This window comes from Onychostoma macrolepis, chromosome 02 (assembly GCF_012432095.1).
Source record: "Onychostoma macrolepis isolate SWU-2019 chromosome 02, ASM1243209v1, whole genome shotgun sequence".
In the NCBI taxonomy this organism is placed as follows: domain Eukaryota; kingdom Metazoa; phylum Chordata; class Actinopteri; order Cypriniformes; family Cyprinidae; genus Onychostoma; species Onychostoma macrolepis.
The window spans coordinates 14,023,141-14,042,635 of record NC_081156.1 but is presented as its reverse complement, the minus strand read 5'-3'; the positions used below and the strand labels follow the sequence as shown (position 1 = coordinate 14,042,635).

The following is a 19,495-nucleotide window of genomic DNA, read 5'->3' as shown; positions in this document are numbered from 1 at the left end:
GAAGTTTGCTGTTGTGATTACATATCAATTTTTGAAGTTTGTACACGTTTGTCTTATACACACAAAATAGCATCGAACTAACTGGCTACTATAACCAAACAGCGTTGGCTTGTGTTTACGTTCTTGATCAAATCAAAAAATTACGTCATAAAGTATACATGGAAAATACATTTACAAAATTAGTACATAATTACAAATTCAGGTCCAAAATGTTTGTACGCGTTTGTCAAAGACACACGAAATAGCATTTAACTAACTGGCTACTAAAGCCAGCGTTGGCATTTGTTTACATCCTTGATAAAACTAAAACATTACATCTAAAATTATACATGCAAATACATTTAAAATTATTAAATCTTACTTACAGGTTGTGGCCCAACAACTGTTGCCTCTGGTTTTAAAGTTGTAACTGCTCCATGTTTTAGTAATAGTTTCTGTGTGAATCCGGCATTGAACTCGTGTAGATTCTGGAAGCTGTCTTCCGTAAAATGCGCAGCACAGAGAGCTAAATTAGGATTGTAATTGTCAGGAACATGATCAAACATAAATTTTAACCATTGCTGACGAACTACAGCGTCCGTAGGAAGCCCGAACACAGAAGACCTGACAGCTGGGTGAAAATAACACGGTTTTGACGGCATGACTACAAGTCTCCACTATAACTCTTCCTCTTCGACAAAGCCGCAGAACATGGCCTTGCCCCCTCTTTTGCATGTTCCGGAGGGAGGGGTTTGATGGGTTTTTTACGTATGCAACCCGGGAAGTATCTCGTTGTAGTCCCATAGGAGTCGTTTTTGTAGGCATTAAACTTCCTGATTTTTAAAAGACAATATCTCCACTTACGTTGAACTTTCAGCGCCTCAACTTTGCAGATACTGTTCATGCGCCAACAGCAACATTACACACTATTTAAAATGAAAAAAGTGAAATCGCAGTAAACCACCCCTTTAAAGTGTACTACACTACCAGTGACAAATTCGGACATAGCTAGTCATTCTTTATTATTAATGATTCCCACAGTTTAGAATGATAGTAAAGTCATCAAAACTATTACATAACACAAATTGAAGTATGGCGTATTATCTAGTGACCAAACAAGGTGAAACCAAAAACTCACTGCGCATTGTCTAGGCTGAATCACAGTTGAGTCATTTTCACAACTAACTTCATGAGGTGCATCTTGGGAGGCTTTTTATACAGCATTGAAGCATTTCATCTATGCTAGACATTGGTTGGCTGTTTGTCCTTCTTCTTTAAATGAAATAAGAATCATAGTTTTAATTTGCAAAGAAATGCATAACATTTTTACATTCATTTATAAAGGTCATGAGAAACATAAATTCAGTAAAATGTGTTTATAGTATCTGAACTAGGCATACAATATCAATAAATCTAAAATATTTTTTCCAATTTTACCTCTGTTTTAATTTAATTTAATGTATTTGTGAACCTTTGAATCTGTCCAAAAGATTGATTTTTTTTTTTTTTTTTTAAAGGGGTCATATAATGGTACATGCACTTTTACAAGTTGATTGTACTGAAATGTGTGTTAGCAGTGCCTGTACACAACCATCATAAAATGATAAAAATCCATCCAGTGTTTTTTTTTTTAATCTCCTTATTTGTTTTATCCTGTCTCAAATCAAGCACGGTCGGACGCCCCTCCCACGATGGTTGATTGACAGCAGTGTTTCAACACAGACCCGCCCTTGCTCGTGAGCAAGCTGTCAATCATAGTCCGCGCGTCATTGTTGCATAGCATACGCTGGAGCTGTCTATGAGCAGAATGGCGTCTAAGCGATTGTGGTGTTCTGTTCTCGGGTGCAATAATGAACACAGCAGTCATTTTGATGTTCCTAACTCCGAACCGCTGAAGACACAGTGGCTGAGTTTTGCTTTTGAAGGGAATATTCCCCACGAGCAACGTCAATGTTTTCATGTTTGCGCGAATCATTTTTCACCAGACTGCTTTATAAATGAAGGTCAGTATAAAGCTGGTTTTGCTAAGAAGCTGCTCCTGAAAAAAGAATCGGTACCAACTATTCGTGTTCCTGCTGAACCTCCAGAAGAAGTGAGTGTAACGTTTAATTAACCTTTATATTAATCTTTATATTAATCTTTGCAAATCGCTAGCACGCTTCACGATGTATGTGGCTAATGTTTACATTCAGGGTACATGCATGTTTTCTATTCTGACGTTCTCAATATGAAAAATTCCTGCCGTGACCTCATATCAGTGTTTCCGCCCTGAGAGTTGTACCTAACACTGCATAGATAACGTTACGCATCACTGACAAGCCTACATTTACCGAATTTATTTTTCATGACCATTAGCTGTAACATCAATCTGTCAATGAACTAACGTATCAGTAAACATAGCGTCAGTATCTCACTACTCTACCTGACAGTACACACAAAATGGATAAAAGTGACATTACGTTAACCAACCATTCAGAAACGTCCCGTTCGAGCCTTAATTGTCGAACTTCTTCGGGGCCGTCATCCTGTTCCGGGTCCGACTCCGGTTCGAATTGATAAGGTTGCACAGTATCCTCAGAGACTCCCGCTGCCATTCTTCAAAATATACCCTCAACTGTTGTCAAGGCAACACTCCACGTGTGTTGTGTCAAAAACGCCCCACAGAACAGAGGGGCGGGGCGAGCAAAGCTCATTAGCATTTAAAAACACACGCACTAAAACGGTGTGCTGAAAACAGAGCTGTTTTTGAGCAGGTAAAATGAGTGTTTTCTTACAATACTAATGAGAATTTTTAATTAAAGTATATTACAAACTTTCAATTTAGACCCTAAAGAATCATATTAGCTTGTACAAAAATGGCATTATATGACCCCTTTAAGACTTTCTCAACCCTTAAGCGTGGGAACTGAGTCCACGCAGAACCAAGCAAAACGATCTCTAGTTTAAAATTAGCTCAAGTCACACTGCTAAGTTTTGGGAGTGACGACCACATTTATATGCAGGAGTACTATCACTGGTACATGAAGTATGACTCTCTTGACAGTAATCTATGGGTTTCCCCAAGACCACAGGCCTTGTGGGGACACTATGGTGCAGAGAGACAGTATCAAAATTTGTAATCGAGTCAAGACGTGTTTTTGTACCTTGTGAGTTTCACTAAGAGAGTGGTTTAACTGCATTAACAACTAATCGTTATGTAAATGAGTAAATGATGACAAAATGTTCATTTTTGGCTAATGTATTTTTATTTATTTCTTGATACTGTATGGGTTTGTTCTTTATAGACATACAGTATTAATTTTATTTGTACAGATCTTAAAAAATTATTTTTTTTAAAACGCCTGCTGGTTTAAAATTTAAACGGCCAGTCAGGTGGTGGATTTCATTTATTTTTATTACATTAGATGTAAAACAAATCAAGGTTTCAGGCATAAAAAAGAGCGTTTTCTCATAGCTGGGCCTGGTGGATGAATTGCTTTCGTGAATGCACCAGCCCGTTGGAGGTCTTGGTACAGAGGCCCCTTTGGCATATTGTAGTGCTGTTAATCTGGGGATATGGACAAAACCCTCTAAATTGAAAAAGTGAAAAAAAAAAGACACCCACCCTCGTGTAACGAGATTGCTTCACAGAGATTTGCGGGTGGCACCATTGCCGAAGCCCCCGTGGTAGGCGATATAATGGCTCGCTGCGCTTGTGAAGTGGAGAAGAGAGATTTGTTGGGCAGTAACTTTCCCACTGAAGGTGAGGGATGTTTTTGTGTGGGCCTGTGGTTGGGTAGCATTTCCTGGGGTGTGGATTTACAGCTGCAGTTCAGCAGATTGGTCATGGGGATGTGCCAGTTGGCCCATGAAATCCTAGCAAACTACAGGGCCATCATTAGTGCTGGATGAAGACCGTGTTTTTTGGGGGTACACGCCAGATGAAGGCCTCTCGATAGAGGTTATTTTGGTTTGGTTGGATGAAATATGTAACTGAACTGAATTTGATCATAAAAATGTTACTTATTGGTTTAGAGTGCTGTGTTTATTTACCTTAACTTGCTAATGGGACACTCCAGTCTTTGCTAATTTCCTGCACTTCAAAGAATGCTCTTTCTGTTCCCATAAAAGAGAAGTGGTATGGTGTGAGGAAGGCTGACAGGCACAACGGCAAACCAAGAGCCGTTTTCTCACCGGTGAATCACAACAGAGCGTCGCTAAGCTCGTATGCCACTTTGGGCAATGCGCAGCTAAGGCAGGTCGAGACGTGCCTATTGATCACCTGTTGTTAGCAACAGAGGAAATGCCAACAGCTGTGCGTAAAAGCTTTGAAGTGTGTTATGACATTGTGTCAAACAGCTAATTTTCAAGGAAACAATTGGAACATATGCTGGAACAAAAAATGTACAACCTATTTTCTCAGGAAAAGTGTGATGTTTTCATTCCTGGCAGTAGCAGCCTTTAACATGTAGCTGATGTTTAATTGACTAGCACAAAATATCATTAGTGTGGAAATAGTTAGTGATAGGATTGGGAAATTGAACACATTAATTTCTGCATTTAATGTGGACCGTTTAACGCCTTATCTGCATTTTCTGTTGCTAGCATTAAAAATGGCATTAAACAAATGTTATTTAAATTATTATTTATTATTATTTGAATAATAATTGTAACTATTTATTTGTTTAATATTAGCTACAATATTATTCTATTCATTATGTTGATTCCATATTAGTTTGGGGAATAAATGTGCAAATATATTTATAATTGCAGGTTTCAATGTTAGGTGCGATTTATTATCAGAAAAATGTGTGATTTAGTTGCTTCTTTCAGTTTGATAATTATAATGATTTGAAATCACAGAACTTAATATTCGATTTCAATGCTGCTTCTGTTGCTAGAGTTTTAAAAAATACATGTAATGAAATATTAAGGAAATTATTATATATTATTCTATTAATAAATAGCTGAAGATTAATATTTAAATGATTTTATAATATTGTCTATATTTATTCAGATAATAAATAATAATAATGAATGTTTTAAATATATATATATATATATATATATATATATATATATATATATATATTAACTACAATATTATACTTTCCTTTATGTTGAATTTATCTTAATTTGGTAATTAAGTATGTTCCGTAAATATGTTTATAATCAGAAAAGTGTGCGATCAACTAGCAGTTGTATCAGTTCAATAGAGACTGATTGATTATAATGATTTGAAGACACAAACACTGCTTGGATTTCAGTGCAGTTCAGAGAGACCTTAAGCAAAGTCAGATGAGTCCTGTGATCAGTGTGTCATTAATTTGATGGACCTTCAAGTCTGTAATTCAATAACATCCTGTTGCATTTTGTCCCTGTGAGCTAAGGACATCTTGTTCACAATTTTCATTTGAAGACATCCATCTGTCAGTTTAACTGAGATCTAAAAAATGTGTCAGACCAGTCAGCGACGTGTGTGTGTGTTCGTGAGAAACTGTGTTGACTTTTTTGCTGATGGGACTGAGATGTGGGATAGGGGCCGTTCTCACACTGCGGTGTGAGGCTTGTTGGCAGTTGGGTGAGATTATGTTAAACAGCTCTGATCAGAGACAGCGGGGCGGGCGAAGAGCACAAGTGAAACATGAAGAGACTGAGCGTGAAGCGTGGCTGGGCCAACACACAGGCCGAGCGTGGGAGGGACGGCGACTCGCTGCTGGAGCTCCCGGAGTGAAATAGACCCAGGACGGTGGGCCATCAGCAGGGGACTCGTCCCGAACAATGCGTGTGTGCCTCTCTGGCGGTATCCCCAATGAAACAATGTCCCTCAGTTCCCCCTGAGCAGTTTTCATGCATACTTTTTAAAATCCCATTGTTTTGACACCACTGAAGTGTTTGAGGGCCCAGATGATGCATTATTCATAACAGAGTGAGAGCGGATTTGGAGAACACCGGTTGCTACACTGGCATGAAGACATCCCGGGACCCCAATCAGCTCTGACACATGACATAGTCCCCTGTGTGGTGGGCCCCATTCGGTGGACGCAACATTCCATCAGTCTTTTGGGGGTGGATCAGTCCCTGTCATTCATGCGGACCTGTCCTGCATGTCAAGCCACACTTTGATAAATCAAACATCTTTAAATACCAAAAAGCACTTCGATTGTGCTTCTCAGACTGGGCTGCAAAACATCATCATTAAAAAAAGAGCTTGATCAGAGCAGGCATTTTGGTCTGTGACCTGCTGCTTGACCTCTCACCAGTAATTAGGAAGGCAGTGAGGGGAAGACCTGAGCTGGGGTGGGGGCTTCTGATGGAGGCCTTTTGTCTGAGGGACACTTCAAAGTCAGAGAGGAGAGAGGACACTCTTGAGTATCCCTGGGGCAAGAGCCTCCTCTCCTCTTACCGCACTGGAATCTTCTAATCCTGACGGGTCAAAGACATGCACCTGGTCGTCCAGGTGGAGGAGGGAGGTCATTGTGTTGCTGTGATAATGGAGGATCTTTTAGTGGCCTTAATACATGACTTTAAGTTTGGGCTTTTGTGAATACTGGTCTCTTGCCCTAAATCACAAGATAGAGGCCTGGATGGAATGGATTATTAGTTCCACTCCCATCAACTCCCAGAAAAAAATGTGTTCTGTTTTGTCCAGTTCCTGCATGTAATTTTCAAGTTTTGTCCTGCTCCCCCCCACAAAAGTCCACAGATAGATGTCTATACAAATATATGTATATGTATATGTATGTGTTTCGTTCTGGTGCCATAAAAAATTTTTTGTATATATTTTTGTTCCTCTTCAAACTTCACCTTGCTGCATTTGTTGCAGCAGCCAATAGAAAGGTGCTTACCCCTGTTGCCACGTCCAATCCAAAATTATCCAGCTTTGCACCTGTAAAGCATTTTATTTTTGTGGCTGAACAGACAAATAACACAAATATTTTATTTGTATACAAATAAATTACATTTGGGTAATACTTTGAGGGCGTGCCTTGCCTTGTTTCTTTTTCCCACTTCCTGTATCTTGTATAAATCAGTATAATTTTTTGGATTTGTTCAAAACATTTCACTTTTACTTTAAAGAGACAGTTCATCCAAAAATGAGAATTCTGTCATCAATTACTCACCCTCATGTCATTCCAAACCCAAGACCTTCGTTCATCTTCGGAACACAAATTAAGATATTTTTGATGAAATCTGTTGAATAAAGTCATTATTTCTGTTTTCTTTGCAAACAAAAAAGTATTCTCATAGCTTCATAACATTAGGGTTAAACTACTGATGTCACATGGACCATTTCAACAATGTCCTTACTACCTTTCTGGGCCTTGAACGTGGTAGTTATGTTGATGTCTATGTAGGGTCAGAAAGCTCTCGGATTTCATCAAAAATACCTTAATTTGTGTTCTGAAGATGAATGAAGGTCTTACGGGTTTGGAACAACATGATGGAGACAGAATTTTCATTTTTGGGTGAACTAGGCCTATCCCTTTAAATTTAACAGTTTCTGTTGGATCTGTTTGTTGTGGGAAAATACAAAAACAGTCCCACACAAAATCTGCCCCGGGAGAATTCCGCAAACAGATTAGAATATTTCAAAGAATGGTAATTTGTATCTTAAATTCTGATTTTTAATCATTAAAGTTTTAGAAATTTTACAAATATCTGGCCCATAACATGTTTGTTTATTAAATATCTTTTGGCCAATTTTGTTTTGCCTTTAGTTCATTTTATTTCTCCAGAATTCCAAAAAATGTTTCCACAAAATCAGATTTTTTGTCCAAGAGATGATACATTTTGTCGGTTGCTTGGTTTTGATTTCTGAAGCATGACCCAGGGTAGCCCCGCCCACAATGAAGACTCAATCATGAATGTTAATCATTACATAATGACTTGATTTAAACAGAAGTCTTAATGCCATAGGCGGAGCAGTCATTGCATGCACATGGATTCATGGAATTGAGGAGAGATAACGGAGATTCACGGCAGAGGTGATGAGGCAATAAACAGCCCATCACCACTAATCATTTTGGCGCCACACTGAGGGTCATGATTTTGTTTCCCTGACATTGTTACTCGTGTGTTTTTCCATGTGTTTTCACACTGAGGGGAATTAACCAGAATGATAAACTGAAGATGCTTAACTGTCAACAGTTTGTGCTTCCTACTTTTTTCTTCCTTTTTCTTTATAGTGGGAGAAGTGATCCTCTGTCTCTGCCGCCAAACACACACATACCTTCCACTTTGTAACTGTGCACTCATAAAGCTTCTGTCTCATCCTTGTGGCATGATGTACATCTGCACAGAGAGGATAAAAAACAGATGCTCCTGCTATCAAAGCTCTTCGAAGCCTTCACAACATTCAGTTAGAAATGAAGTCATCTGCTACACACAGCCAAACGACCGTCTACTTTATCCTAATACAAACAAGAGAGATTGTGGTGTTTTTTTATGGGTTTGCATGATGTAAACGACATTTATAATCCCCATATTTGTTTGCATGGAGTCTAAATATTTATAGTTTGAAAAACATGCATAATAATATTTTGAAACTTGTTAAAATGTCTTAATTAATATTTGAAATTAAATTATTGATTCACACATAACCTTTTTCAGACTGAGCAAATTTTGTGTGAATAGTAGTGCTGTCAAACGATTAATCGCATCCAAAATGAAAGTTTTTGTTGTCATAATATATGTGTGTAATGTGTATATTTATATGTATATAAACTACACACACATGCAGGTATATATTTCAGAAAAATATGTTATTTATATATTAAATATTTTTTATATAATATAATATAAATTATATGAATATTAATATATACATGTAAATATTTTCAAAATATATACAGTATGTTTGTGTATTTATATATACACAATGAATATACACAGTACACACACACATTATGTAAACAAAAACTTTTATTTTGGATGCAATTAATCACGATTAATCGTTTGAAAGCACTAGTGAATAGTTTGGTTTAAAAAATAGTTTATGAGTATTTTGTTATTTAGTTATAGCAAGCTTGGTAGCCTTTAAACTCACCTTGAAATCAAAGTTGATCACTTTATTTACTCTACAGTTGACCTTTATTTAGGCTGCATGGACTTTTGATATTTGATGATTAGAATGTTATGAGGTTAAAAGATAAATATAGCTCTTTAGGTATTGCATTAGCCAGCATTTCCATTCTAATATGGCAAGCCCACTTTTCTATTCCCAATGGATAAAACAGAGTCCCACCCTGCATTTTTGCTGGTTTAATATCCTGTTTCAATTGAATTTGCATTACAGAAGTGGATTAACATTCAGAGGGGCTTCATGTTGATTTTAAGGTTGTTTGCATACTTCTGCTTATTTTTGAAATATGGATGTAGTGTCAAAACCAACTACAGCAAAACAATTATGTTATGAAATATCATTTACAATTTAATTTAACATTTGAATAACTTCTCTATTTTAATTTTTTTTTTTTTAAATGTAATTTATTCCTGTGATGGCAAAGCTGAATTTTCAGCATCATTACTCCAGTCTTCAGTGCCACATGATCCTTCAGAAATTATTCTAATATGCTGATTTGGTGCTCAAAAAAAATAAAAATAATAATAATAAATGTTGAAAACAATTGTGCTTCCTAATATTTTTGTTAAAACATTTTTTCATACTTTTTTTTTTTTCAGGATTCTTTGACGAATAGAAACTTCCAAAGAACCTTATTTGGTTGAAATGTAAATATTGTGTAACATTATAAATGGCACTTTTGATCAATTTAATGCAAAAACAGGAAAGAATCAAGTCAAAACTCTCTAATCCCCATGACAGCAGTAATGCAGTGCAGTCAGCAGTAATGAAGTACCTCACTCTCAGTCACTTATATACAGAAAAAAAAAAAAAAAATCTGTTATCACACATGTCTTGATAGGCGTGCATAGCTGCTGTCGTGTTTGTCTCTTTTCTTATCTTGCTGTCGGCCATCTCTCGAGTGCACAGTGCTGCATCTCAGCCAAAGCGCAGCCTCATATTCAGCTCGTCGTCTCTAACCACAGGGGCTTGCACCTTCACAGAACAAGCGTGCTGTTAGGATGCACACGTGTCACGCTCACACATGCCACTTCATGTGCACTTTGAGGAGGTTTCACATGGGTATCTTTAAACAGACTCAAAATTTCAAACCTTTCGATGTTGCTGCTGCACCCATATTTTTTTAAATTTGTGCATCTTCAAAACGCGTGGAGGAAGTTGAGCTGATGACATTGTGGTCTCTGTTTGTATGTTTGTCACCCACAGAAAACCAAGAGTGCTCACAGCACGTGGTCAACGAGCGACTTGGAGAGCTGGTACGCGTGCTAAAGACTGTCATTGGCAAACACCAGGCACTGAACTCATCAGAAATTCTTGGTGCTGCAGGCACCGTCATCGCCAAAGTCAAAGGTGAGCATCCCCCTTCTGCTCCGCCCCACTTCAGAATCAACAGATTAGATTTGATCTTGTCTTTTTAAAAAAAAAGTCCATTGTTTGTGTATGTATTAATAGTTTTCAGTTACATGGTGTGGAAGGCAAAACATTCATAGATCTGCAAAACAGACATGTTTCATCTGTTTCAAGCCACAGATATTTAGATCATCTCTAAAAAGAAGAAAAACTTTGCATGTTGCATTAATCAAAAGGAGATAATGCTTAATGTGGCTTAATGCATCAAGACAAATGTTTTAACTAGTTTTTAGCTCAAATGTTATATAATGTGGAGTTGTGTGTTTGTATTGATGGCAGACTTCTTATTCATGTGTTATGATTATGAATAATGTAATCTTATGTTTTGCATCTATCAACTTCAAGAATGAAGAAAAACTGCTTTCGTGTAAAAAACAATAGAAAGACATTACTGCATGGTTATGTAATATATAAAACAAAGTGCATTGTGAAATATACTCTAAAGTTTCATAGCATTATATTTGTTTTCCAAGTCTAAAATAACAGGGTAATTCTTCTGGCTAGTGCAGCACAGGAATGTCCATGTGGTACATTGGTGCAGTTTGCAATCCAGATTGCGGCTGCGAAAGAGGGAGTAGATGATTTCTGTGCTACACGGACAGAGTGAATGTGTTTCTTATTGGTTATCCACATAATTTCCAGTTGTTTACAACATTGTGTTTTCACTTTGGCAGCATTGATTTAAGTGGTCACTAGAGTATCATCCTTAACCACTAGAGGGCCAGTGACCCCTCTGAGCTCCCATGTGTCCCTTAAAGGGCCAGACTCGTCATTGTTTCTGTCAAAGGGAAGTCTTTAACAGAGGAAAATAATCTGATTGTCTTTTTCTGACATGATTCAGGCCTTCGCCTTTTATGTTTGAATGGGAAAGCTGAGAAGAAAGGCCAGTCGCCTCAGATACCTGCCTCAAGTTACCTGTAAGACCGACATTCCAGCATGTGCTTCCCACTCACGCTTGCATTTAACACTCTACGTCCATGTCAGCCGTCGGTCTTTCTCCTGATGGAATGTTATGAACTTCAGGAAATCAGATGCACATATTTCCCCCCATTCATGCTCAGTCCGTGCAGTTTTTTAAAATGCTGCATAGTTTTGCTGAAGAATCTCTCAGGGGCGCAGCAATAAAAGTGTCAAGTGTCTCAAGTTATTGAAATTCTTTCTTCCCCCGCCCTTGTCTAGAGTGAGTCAGTGGCATCTGACTCGCTGTATTTTTGTCTTTTCTTCTGATCTGGAGGAGACTGTGTTATCTCAGGTATTTTATCCCATCTTATGACGCATTGTACCTGATAAAGTGATACCTGCATGTGTTACTTTGCCAGTATATGGTAAGAATCATTCTTAGCTATTTTCAGAAAAACAGTTCACATTGATGCAGAAAATGCTTTCGGGGGTTTTTCTTTGAGAGAACTGCTTTCTGAATGTAGCCATTCCCGTATTTGAGCTGTGAAGGGGGCAGAAGTGGAAGCATTGTTGTGGAACTGCAGGATGTCCTGAGGAAGAAGTCAGCGTTCCATTGCAGGGGCCACTGAGCCGCCCGCCTGCATTCAGAAGCAGAGAGGCATGCACCAGGAGCCACGCACCTCTCACGCTCTCGTCTTCAGTGCCGTCTCCTCTGCTCACTTCGTAGCTGTGAGTATGGGTGGCATTTGAGGGTGGGGATTCCCATCTCTGTGGACAGTCGCTGTGTTTTGAGTAACATCAAACCAAAAAAGTCGCCCATGCGGAACTGGAAACTACAGATGATGTTGGTTTTTTTTGGCCTCGTCACTTTTTCTTGTATGTGAGGGGGAAAAGTGGAAGTCAAGCTTCATTGAATCATTGTGAACTAGGCTGTGGCATTAGTTCCTGAAGTTCTGGGCAGGTTTTGCCTGTCGTTAATCTATGCTTTACCATAACGAACCTGGATATGACTGCAAGTGCAAGTTAAAGGAGTTGGTAAGTTGGGCGAAAGTTATTTGAACGTCCTCTGAATGTTTTGAGAGTTCAAGCTTTGTCAGTGTTTCCTGTAAAGGGGAGGCTCAGCTAGCAGACAGGAAGCTCTTGGTAAATGCAAGTTTCATAGTCTCTCGGAGTCGTTACTTGTTGTCTGTCACATATCTGATTTTTTAAATTAAGATTTAACATCAGTAGGATGTTAATTTCTCTTGTATCAGCTCAAGACATTTTTGAAACAATGAAATTAGTTTATGAAGAAAGGCATCTGTTGATTTATTTACATGCAAACTATTCAGCATTTGTTTTGTACTCAAGGGAAGCACTACCTGATAACAAAGCAGCATTACACTAATTAAGGAAGAACCTGTAGAGGTTCCTTTTCTTGTTCATTGTTCAGAACGAGTCTGACTATACAGCGGTCTAAAATTACTCTCATGTGGAATGAATGAATTCTATATTATCCGAGAGTGTAGTTACTAATCAGTCCTCGATAGCTGTGGTGGTCCACTGTTGAGTGATTCATATTTCCACGAACACAGTGACCTTTAGGTCTACACCTCTACTGCTGATCATCATCTATTAAGAATTGTAATTTTGTTGCAGACTTTTGTGCCATTTGGTCACACTTCTCATGTGGTTTATCACTTCCCACAGGCGTGAACGTCAAGGAAGTCAATAAAGAAAACAAAGACACAATATTTGGCGAGATACACACATCGATCGATACTTTGGCATTCACCTTTGGCAATGTGTGAGTACCATTGACTTCCCTTCTGTAGTCATATGTATATTCTGAAAGCTCTTCATCTGTACAGACTTACTTTTATTTTCCATGGCCAGTTTTACAGAATACGTCAGCTGTGCATCCTGTTGTCACTCTCTTAATGCTGATGAAATGTACTTGTGTCATGTTGCAATGTTACTTAAATTCAATTACTCATCCTCATGCCATTCCAAACCCGTAAGTCTCTTTCATTCTCAAAACATAAATCTTGGGGATTTCTGTACTTCCCTTGAAAGTCCACACAACCACAACTTTGACACTTCAAAAAAGACATCATAATCCATATAAATCCAGGTTTAAAAAAGTCCACCAAAGAGACATGATTTATCATATATGATGAACAGATTTAATTTAGCCGTTAATTCACGTATAAACATCGATCAACACACATACATAGAGCTAGGTGTGTGCGATGTGACGATTTTTGATCGTGGACGATAAAAATGTCTCCACGATCTGCTTTTGAAGAAATATCGTAGTATCGTGCTACAGCGCACATTCTGTCAATTACAGTTCTGGCGCCACCGTATCAATATACTGTACAGCGCAACATACATTCACATCAGTGTTAACTCAGCGGTAGAGTTACACTCACGAAACACTGCACTTATTCGCAATCACAAAAGTACATAATTTGCTTGTGTTTTAATGCCTTGCCGGTTAAGCTTTTAATTCGCGCGCTGGTCCGACGTGCCTTTTTTTGAGCCCGTAATGTTACACCTGAAGTGCGTGCACTAGAAAGCCTGTCTAACAGCGCCTGATTACTGAACTAAGTTATCTTTTGAGCTAATACTGTCAAAACACACAAGGTTTACATATAGACAGGTTATGTCTAAAATGAAAGTAAACAGTTGAGAGAGAAATGGATACGGGCCTGTTTATTAGATGCGTGCAGGTCTTAAACTTAAAAGGACAGTACTAAACATGCAGCCGACTGTAATTAAAGAAATAAGTTCACCCAAAAATTCCATTCCTGTCATTATTTACTCACTCACGTGTTGTCCCAAACCTGTATTAATTTCTTTCCAGTGCTGAACACAAAAGAAGATATTTTGAAGAGCGTGGGTAACCAAACAGTTGCTGGTCCACTTTGACTTTGATAGTAGGACAAAAAAAAAAATACTATGGAAGTCACTGTGGACCAGTTTGGTTTTCCACATTCTTCAAAAAAGCGGTAACACTTTACAATAAGGTTCATTAGTTAACAACATTAGTAAACATGAACTAAGAATGAACAATACTTCTACAGAATTTATTAATCTTAGTTAACGTTAATTTCAGCATTTACTAATGCATTATTAAAATCACAAGTTGTGTTTGTTAACGTTAGTTAATGCACTGTGAACTAACATGAATAAACAATGAACAACTGTATTTTCATAAACTAACATTAACAAAGATTAATAAATATTGTAATAAATGCATTGTTCATTGTTTGTTCATGTTAGTTAATACATTACATAATGTTAATAAATGACACCTTATTGTAAAGTGTTACCAAAAAAGCATTTTTTTTCAGCAGAAGAAAGAAACTCATTCAGGTTTAAAACTAATTTTGAGTAAATGATGGTATAAAAATAAAACACTATGCCAGAATTGACAGACAGATGACAGAATTTGTATTCTTTAATGTTAAAACAACAAAACACAAAGAGAGAAAAAAAAAAAAAAACTCGCTACTCTTGACTGAAAAAAATAATAATAATACAGTTACTTTAATAGGAATCAATCAATATAGTGTGTTATTGTTATATTTTTTCATTCAATTTCTTGAATGATCCAGCTAAATATGCCTATTGTACAAGAAAATAAAGCACTGTTTGTTTTATTTGTATATTATGTGTATTTGTAATGTGTATCTTTGTTCTTATTTTTTAATAACAAATATAAAATAATGACAAAGATTTTTATCTTCGCCCACTTTGGCCTAAATATCCACCATTCTTTTTTTTTATTTTGTTACCTTGACTTTATAATAGGGAAATTAGTTTGGCTGTACTGCTCAGACAAAGTAGTAAAACCAACATGACAAAGAATCGTGATAAAATCGTGATATGATATTTTTGCCATATCGCCCACCCCTACATAGAGCACATCAAACATGGTCAGCGGAAGCTTAACCAGGCTTGTGTGAAATGCGAGAACAAATCTTATTGGTTCTTACGTGTCAAGCAAGTAAATTTGACATTCTGTTTACCATATTTGATGTGCTTTCAAGTTGTTATACAAAATGATCAGAGAATATTAAAAATACCTTAATTTGTGGTTTGAAGATGAAGTCTTGCAGGTTAGGAATGATGTGAGGTTGAGTAAATGATGACAGAATTTTCATTTTTGGATCAACTAACCCTTAATACTGCTCACATTCTTGATCTATTTGGGATGAAAAATAGCACCATAATATAGTAAACTTGTAAACGTATGTATGTTCAAGTTATGTTATGTGCAGTGTACCAGCAGTGACTTGTCTTACTTTTCCATTTCAGAGTGTCTGACTTCCTTATGGGAGATGTGGACAGTGGCTCCAGGTTGGGGTACCCCCAAGCCAGAAGAAGTCGTGTAAGTAATCACCTCCATTGCCTTAAAAGTTCCTTGAAAAAAGAGTTTATTTAAAAAAAAATCATTATTTACTGATCCTCATGTTGTTCCTAACCTGTGTGCTATTTGTTCAGTAGAACACAAAAGGATAGTTTTGCTCTTCACACAGCTCTTTTCCATACAACAACAGTTCATAGTGACCACGTCTGCCAATATATAAAGCACCATTAAAGTTGTATGCTGTGCTCCATGTCTTCTGGAGCCATACAATAGCTTTATGTGAAAAGCAGACTGACATTTAAGCCAGTATTCTCTGTTTATAAACAACAGTATCAAATGGCTTCAGAAGACTTGAAATACATTACCATCCAAAAGTTTGGTGTCAGTAAGATTTGAAATGTTGTAAAAAAAAAAAAAATTGACAGAAGTATCTTATGCTCACCAAGGCTGCGTTTTTTTTTTTTTAAATGACATTTATTCCTGTGGTTTGGTGCTCAAGAAACGTCTATATAAATGGTGCTTAATATTAATATATTAATATTTAATATTTTTATGCTTAATATTTTTGAGAAAACTGTGATACAATTTTTTCAGGATTCTTTGATGAATAGAAAGATCAAACATCATCTATTTGAAATAGAAACCTTTTGTAAAATTATACATGTCTTTAAGGTCACTTTTGATCAATGTAATGTGTCCTCGCTGAATAAAATAAGTGAGTAGTTGTATGGACTAGTTTTATGGCATGTGTATGATTTTTATGTCCTTATTGGCACTTGACAGATGTGGTTACTATGAACCGTCATTCTATATTTTTGTGTTCCACAGAATAAATAGATAACATGTTTTTAGAACCAGTGTGAGGCATTTGATTTTTTTGGTGAACTATCCCTTTAAGTTGAGAAGTCTGCTTTTGAAAATAATGAAACCTGGCTGGCCCCTGTGATTTAAAGAGCAAGGTTTGATTAACTGAGAAATTGAGAGACAAGATAAAAGAGAAGCACTCAAAAGAAGCACCTTTTCATCCCTCACCTCTGTAATCAAACTTCTCATCCCGTGTGAAACGCCTTTCTCTTTTTCTCCTCTAGTCTTTTGAAAACCTCTCTGAAGATTCAGGAGGCTGCAATCAAAATGATCTGGCAGGTAAATGGATTTCCTTACCTTCTCCTTTGTCTTGCCTCCTTCTATCAAGGTTTTCATCACAAAGCACAAAGAGGTGTTGAAAAGAATCTATCTCATCACATATTTTATGTCCCTCAGAGCAACAGTAATACAAACTTCAACAAAGTTTTCTAGTTAAACAAACCACACATGAAAGGTGTTGTTCTAGCAGAGAGACCGATGAGATGTACTGACATAGGTCATAATCGACAAGAGAGCTGTACACACCCTGTACCTTCACACTTGTGTTGTTTTTCATATAGTCTAACATTCTTCTTGTTTGCCAAATGGTTGACATTCTTTGGGGGTTTTTTGGACGTTTGAGTGAGGAATGGGAACCACATGTGGCTTATTGGGTGGGGTGCTTGGATTCGGCGCAGCTGAGTTGCGTGTCAGTGCATTTGACAAAGGTTAAGCACAGATTTTACGAGATGATCTCACACGCTCATGCCATGCAATAAATCGTACTGTACATACATCTAATGCTACCACAGATTAGTGTCAGTTTTAGAAAGACCTCTTTTTCTTTTAAGTCAAGGGGATGGTGGAGAGTATTTATTCCTCTTAAAAGCAAGTTTGCCACCCATTTCAGGGCTGTCGCTGCCTTTAATAAAGATGACTTGTAAAATTTGCCTTGTAACTGTTGGCCTATAAACCCTGTAGGGCGGTAACATATAAAAGTAGATTTTAAATGACAGTTTTAGAGAGCGGAGAGACATGGTTGAGGAAATATAAATGTCTTCAAAGGGTACCTCTATGCATTTTCAGCAATCTTTTTAAACAGTGTGGAGCATTTGTGTAATTTTTGGATGTGTGTTTATGTGCGGTGTTCTGTGTGTGTTTCTAGATCCTGCTCTGTCCCCAGAGCTGTCCACTGTGGAGCAGGTGGACCTTCTTCTGCTGAAGAATGACAGTGGAGTAGAGTCGGCTTTGCTCTATGCCAAGGCCTGGTCCAAATACACCAAAGACGTGCTGGCCTGGGTGGAGAAACGCCTCAGCCTGGGTCAGTCCATTCTTAAAGCCTGATCTTTTGTTTTGTCTCAATTGTTGAACTTCAGTGTTTCATTTGGTGTCTCTGTATTTGACAGACATGGAATGTGCCAAAAGCTTTGCCAAGATGGCAGAATCTGCAAAGGCAGTGGCAAGTCAGCAGGTGATGGTCTTTTGTTTTGATAATTTTTGGGGAAATAGTTTGAAAGAAATTAGTACTTTTATTTCACAAGGACGTAAAATGAATTAAAAGTGAGAGTAAAGACATTTATAATGTATTCCTATTTCAAATAAATACTGTTCTTTTGATCTTTCTAATTTAAAAACAAATCCTGAATTTTTTTTCATGGTTTCCATAAAAATATTAAGCAGCACAACTCTTTTCAACAACAATAAAAAAAAGAAGAAATGCACCAAATTATTTCTGGAGATTCATTTGACACTGAAGACTAGAGTATTTTGCCATCACAAGGATGAATAGGAATACATTTTAGAATATATTAAAATAGAAAATAGTTATTTTGAATTTCAGTAATATTTCACAATATTGCTCTTTTTAATGTATTTTTGATATAAAATAAATAAATAAATAAAAATTCAGCCTTCTTTCAAAATCATAAAAAAAAAATCTTACCAATCCTCAAGTTTTTGAATGGTAGTGTATTTGAGTTTAGGCCTTTAAGTGACATTATTGTGTGACTGTGTTTCTTTATCTAAAGGACTTTATGCCGTTCCGGGATATTTATGTCTCTGCCTTTAAAAATGAGATTGAGTACAATCAGGTTCTGCTCCAAACAGCTGCAGCTCTACAAACCAACAAATTCATACAGGTATGATGAGTTATATCTGCCGTACACTTGTAACTAACTATTTAACAAATAAGTTCCTTTAATTCCACAAAATTCTCATTATACCAACAGCCACTGCTGGCCCGCAAGAACGATCTGGACAGGCAGAGGAAAGAAATAAAGGAACAATGGCAAAGAGAACTAAAGAAAATGGTATATGTGATTATTTGAATTCTTTGAATTTTATCACTAATGTTTCTTCACGACCGGTAGTGCTTAATAACCCACATGTTTTCAGAGCGAGGCTGAGAGCGCTTTGAAGAAGGCTCGGCTGCTGAAGGTGCAGAAGAGGGAGGAGTACGAGAAGGCACGCAGCTCCACCAGCCGCACCGAGGAGGAGCAGCCAACAGCAGGAGGCAGGACTCTGGAGAAAAAACGGAGGGTGGAGGAAGAGGCCCTACAGAAGGTACTGCAGAAACTGCACTATAACTCTAAATTCAACTCCAACAGGGTCACAGACTGCACAAACAAACACACCCTTGAGTTTATTGACCTTGTTTATTGGGCATCAAAGTGGTGATGAGAGAAACAGAGTTTGCGGGAATTTGTTTGATATTCCTTAACGTCTGATGTACTGTCTGAAAATCAGGCCATATAATCTAAACATTACTGTTGCTATTACAACCCAGACACCCAGCAACTGCATAGCATCGCACCTTAGCAAATGTGAGCAAAATGAAACATTTTTGCAGTCCTGTTTGGTTCCACTAGCGGCACGGAAATTACACACTTTAGCTTAAAACAGGCTAGGAAAATCACTATGCTTTTGTTTTGTTTGGCTGATTG

At 37.4% G+C, this 19,495-nt stretch overlaps 1 protein-coding gene across 4 annotated transcripts in view; it reads left to right on the top strand.

Moving 5' to 3' along the window:
- The window catches only part of arhgap29b (Rho GTPase activating protein 29b), a 35,203-nt gene that overhangs the window by 6,531 nt on the left and 9,177 nt on the right, over positions 1–19,495 (top strand). For 2 of the 4 annotated variants that reach the window (XM_058750971.1, XM_058750962.1), the window contains exons 3-11: positions 10,250–10,393; positions 13,043–13,139; positions 15,659–15,731; positions 16,799–16,853; positions 17,719–17,874; positions 17,960–18,024; positions 18,581–18,691; positions 18,782–18,862; positions 18,948–19,115. In XM_058750971.1, coding sequence (XP_058606954.1) covers positions 10,250–10,393; positions 13,043–13,139; positions 15,659–15,731; positions 16,799–16,853; positions 17,719–17,874; positions 17,960–18,024; positions 18,581–18,691; positions 18,782–18,862; positions 18,948–19,115 — 950 coding nt within the window. Of the gene's footprint in view, positions 1–10,249; positions 10,394–10,450; positions 12,083–12,107; positions 12,389–13,042; positions 13,140–15,658; positions 15,732–16,798; positions 16,854–17,718; positions 17,875–17,959; positions 18,025–18,580; positions 18,692–18,781; positions 18,863–18,947; positions 19,116–19,495 lie in introns of those variants that run through there. The other 2 variants (XM_058750990.1, XM_058750980.1) reach the window with 2 other exon arrangements.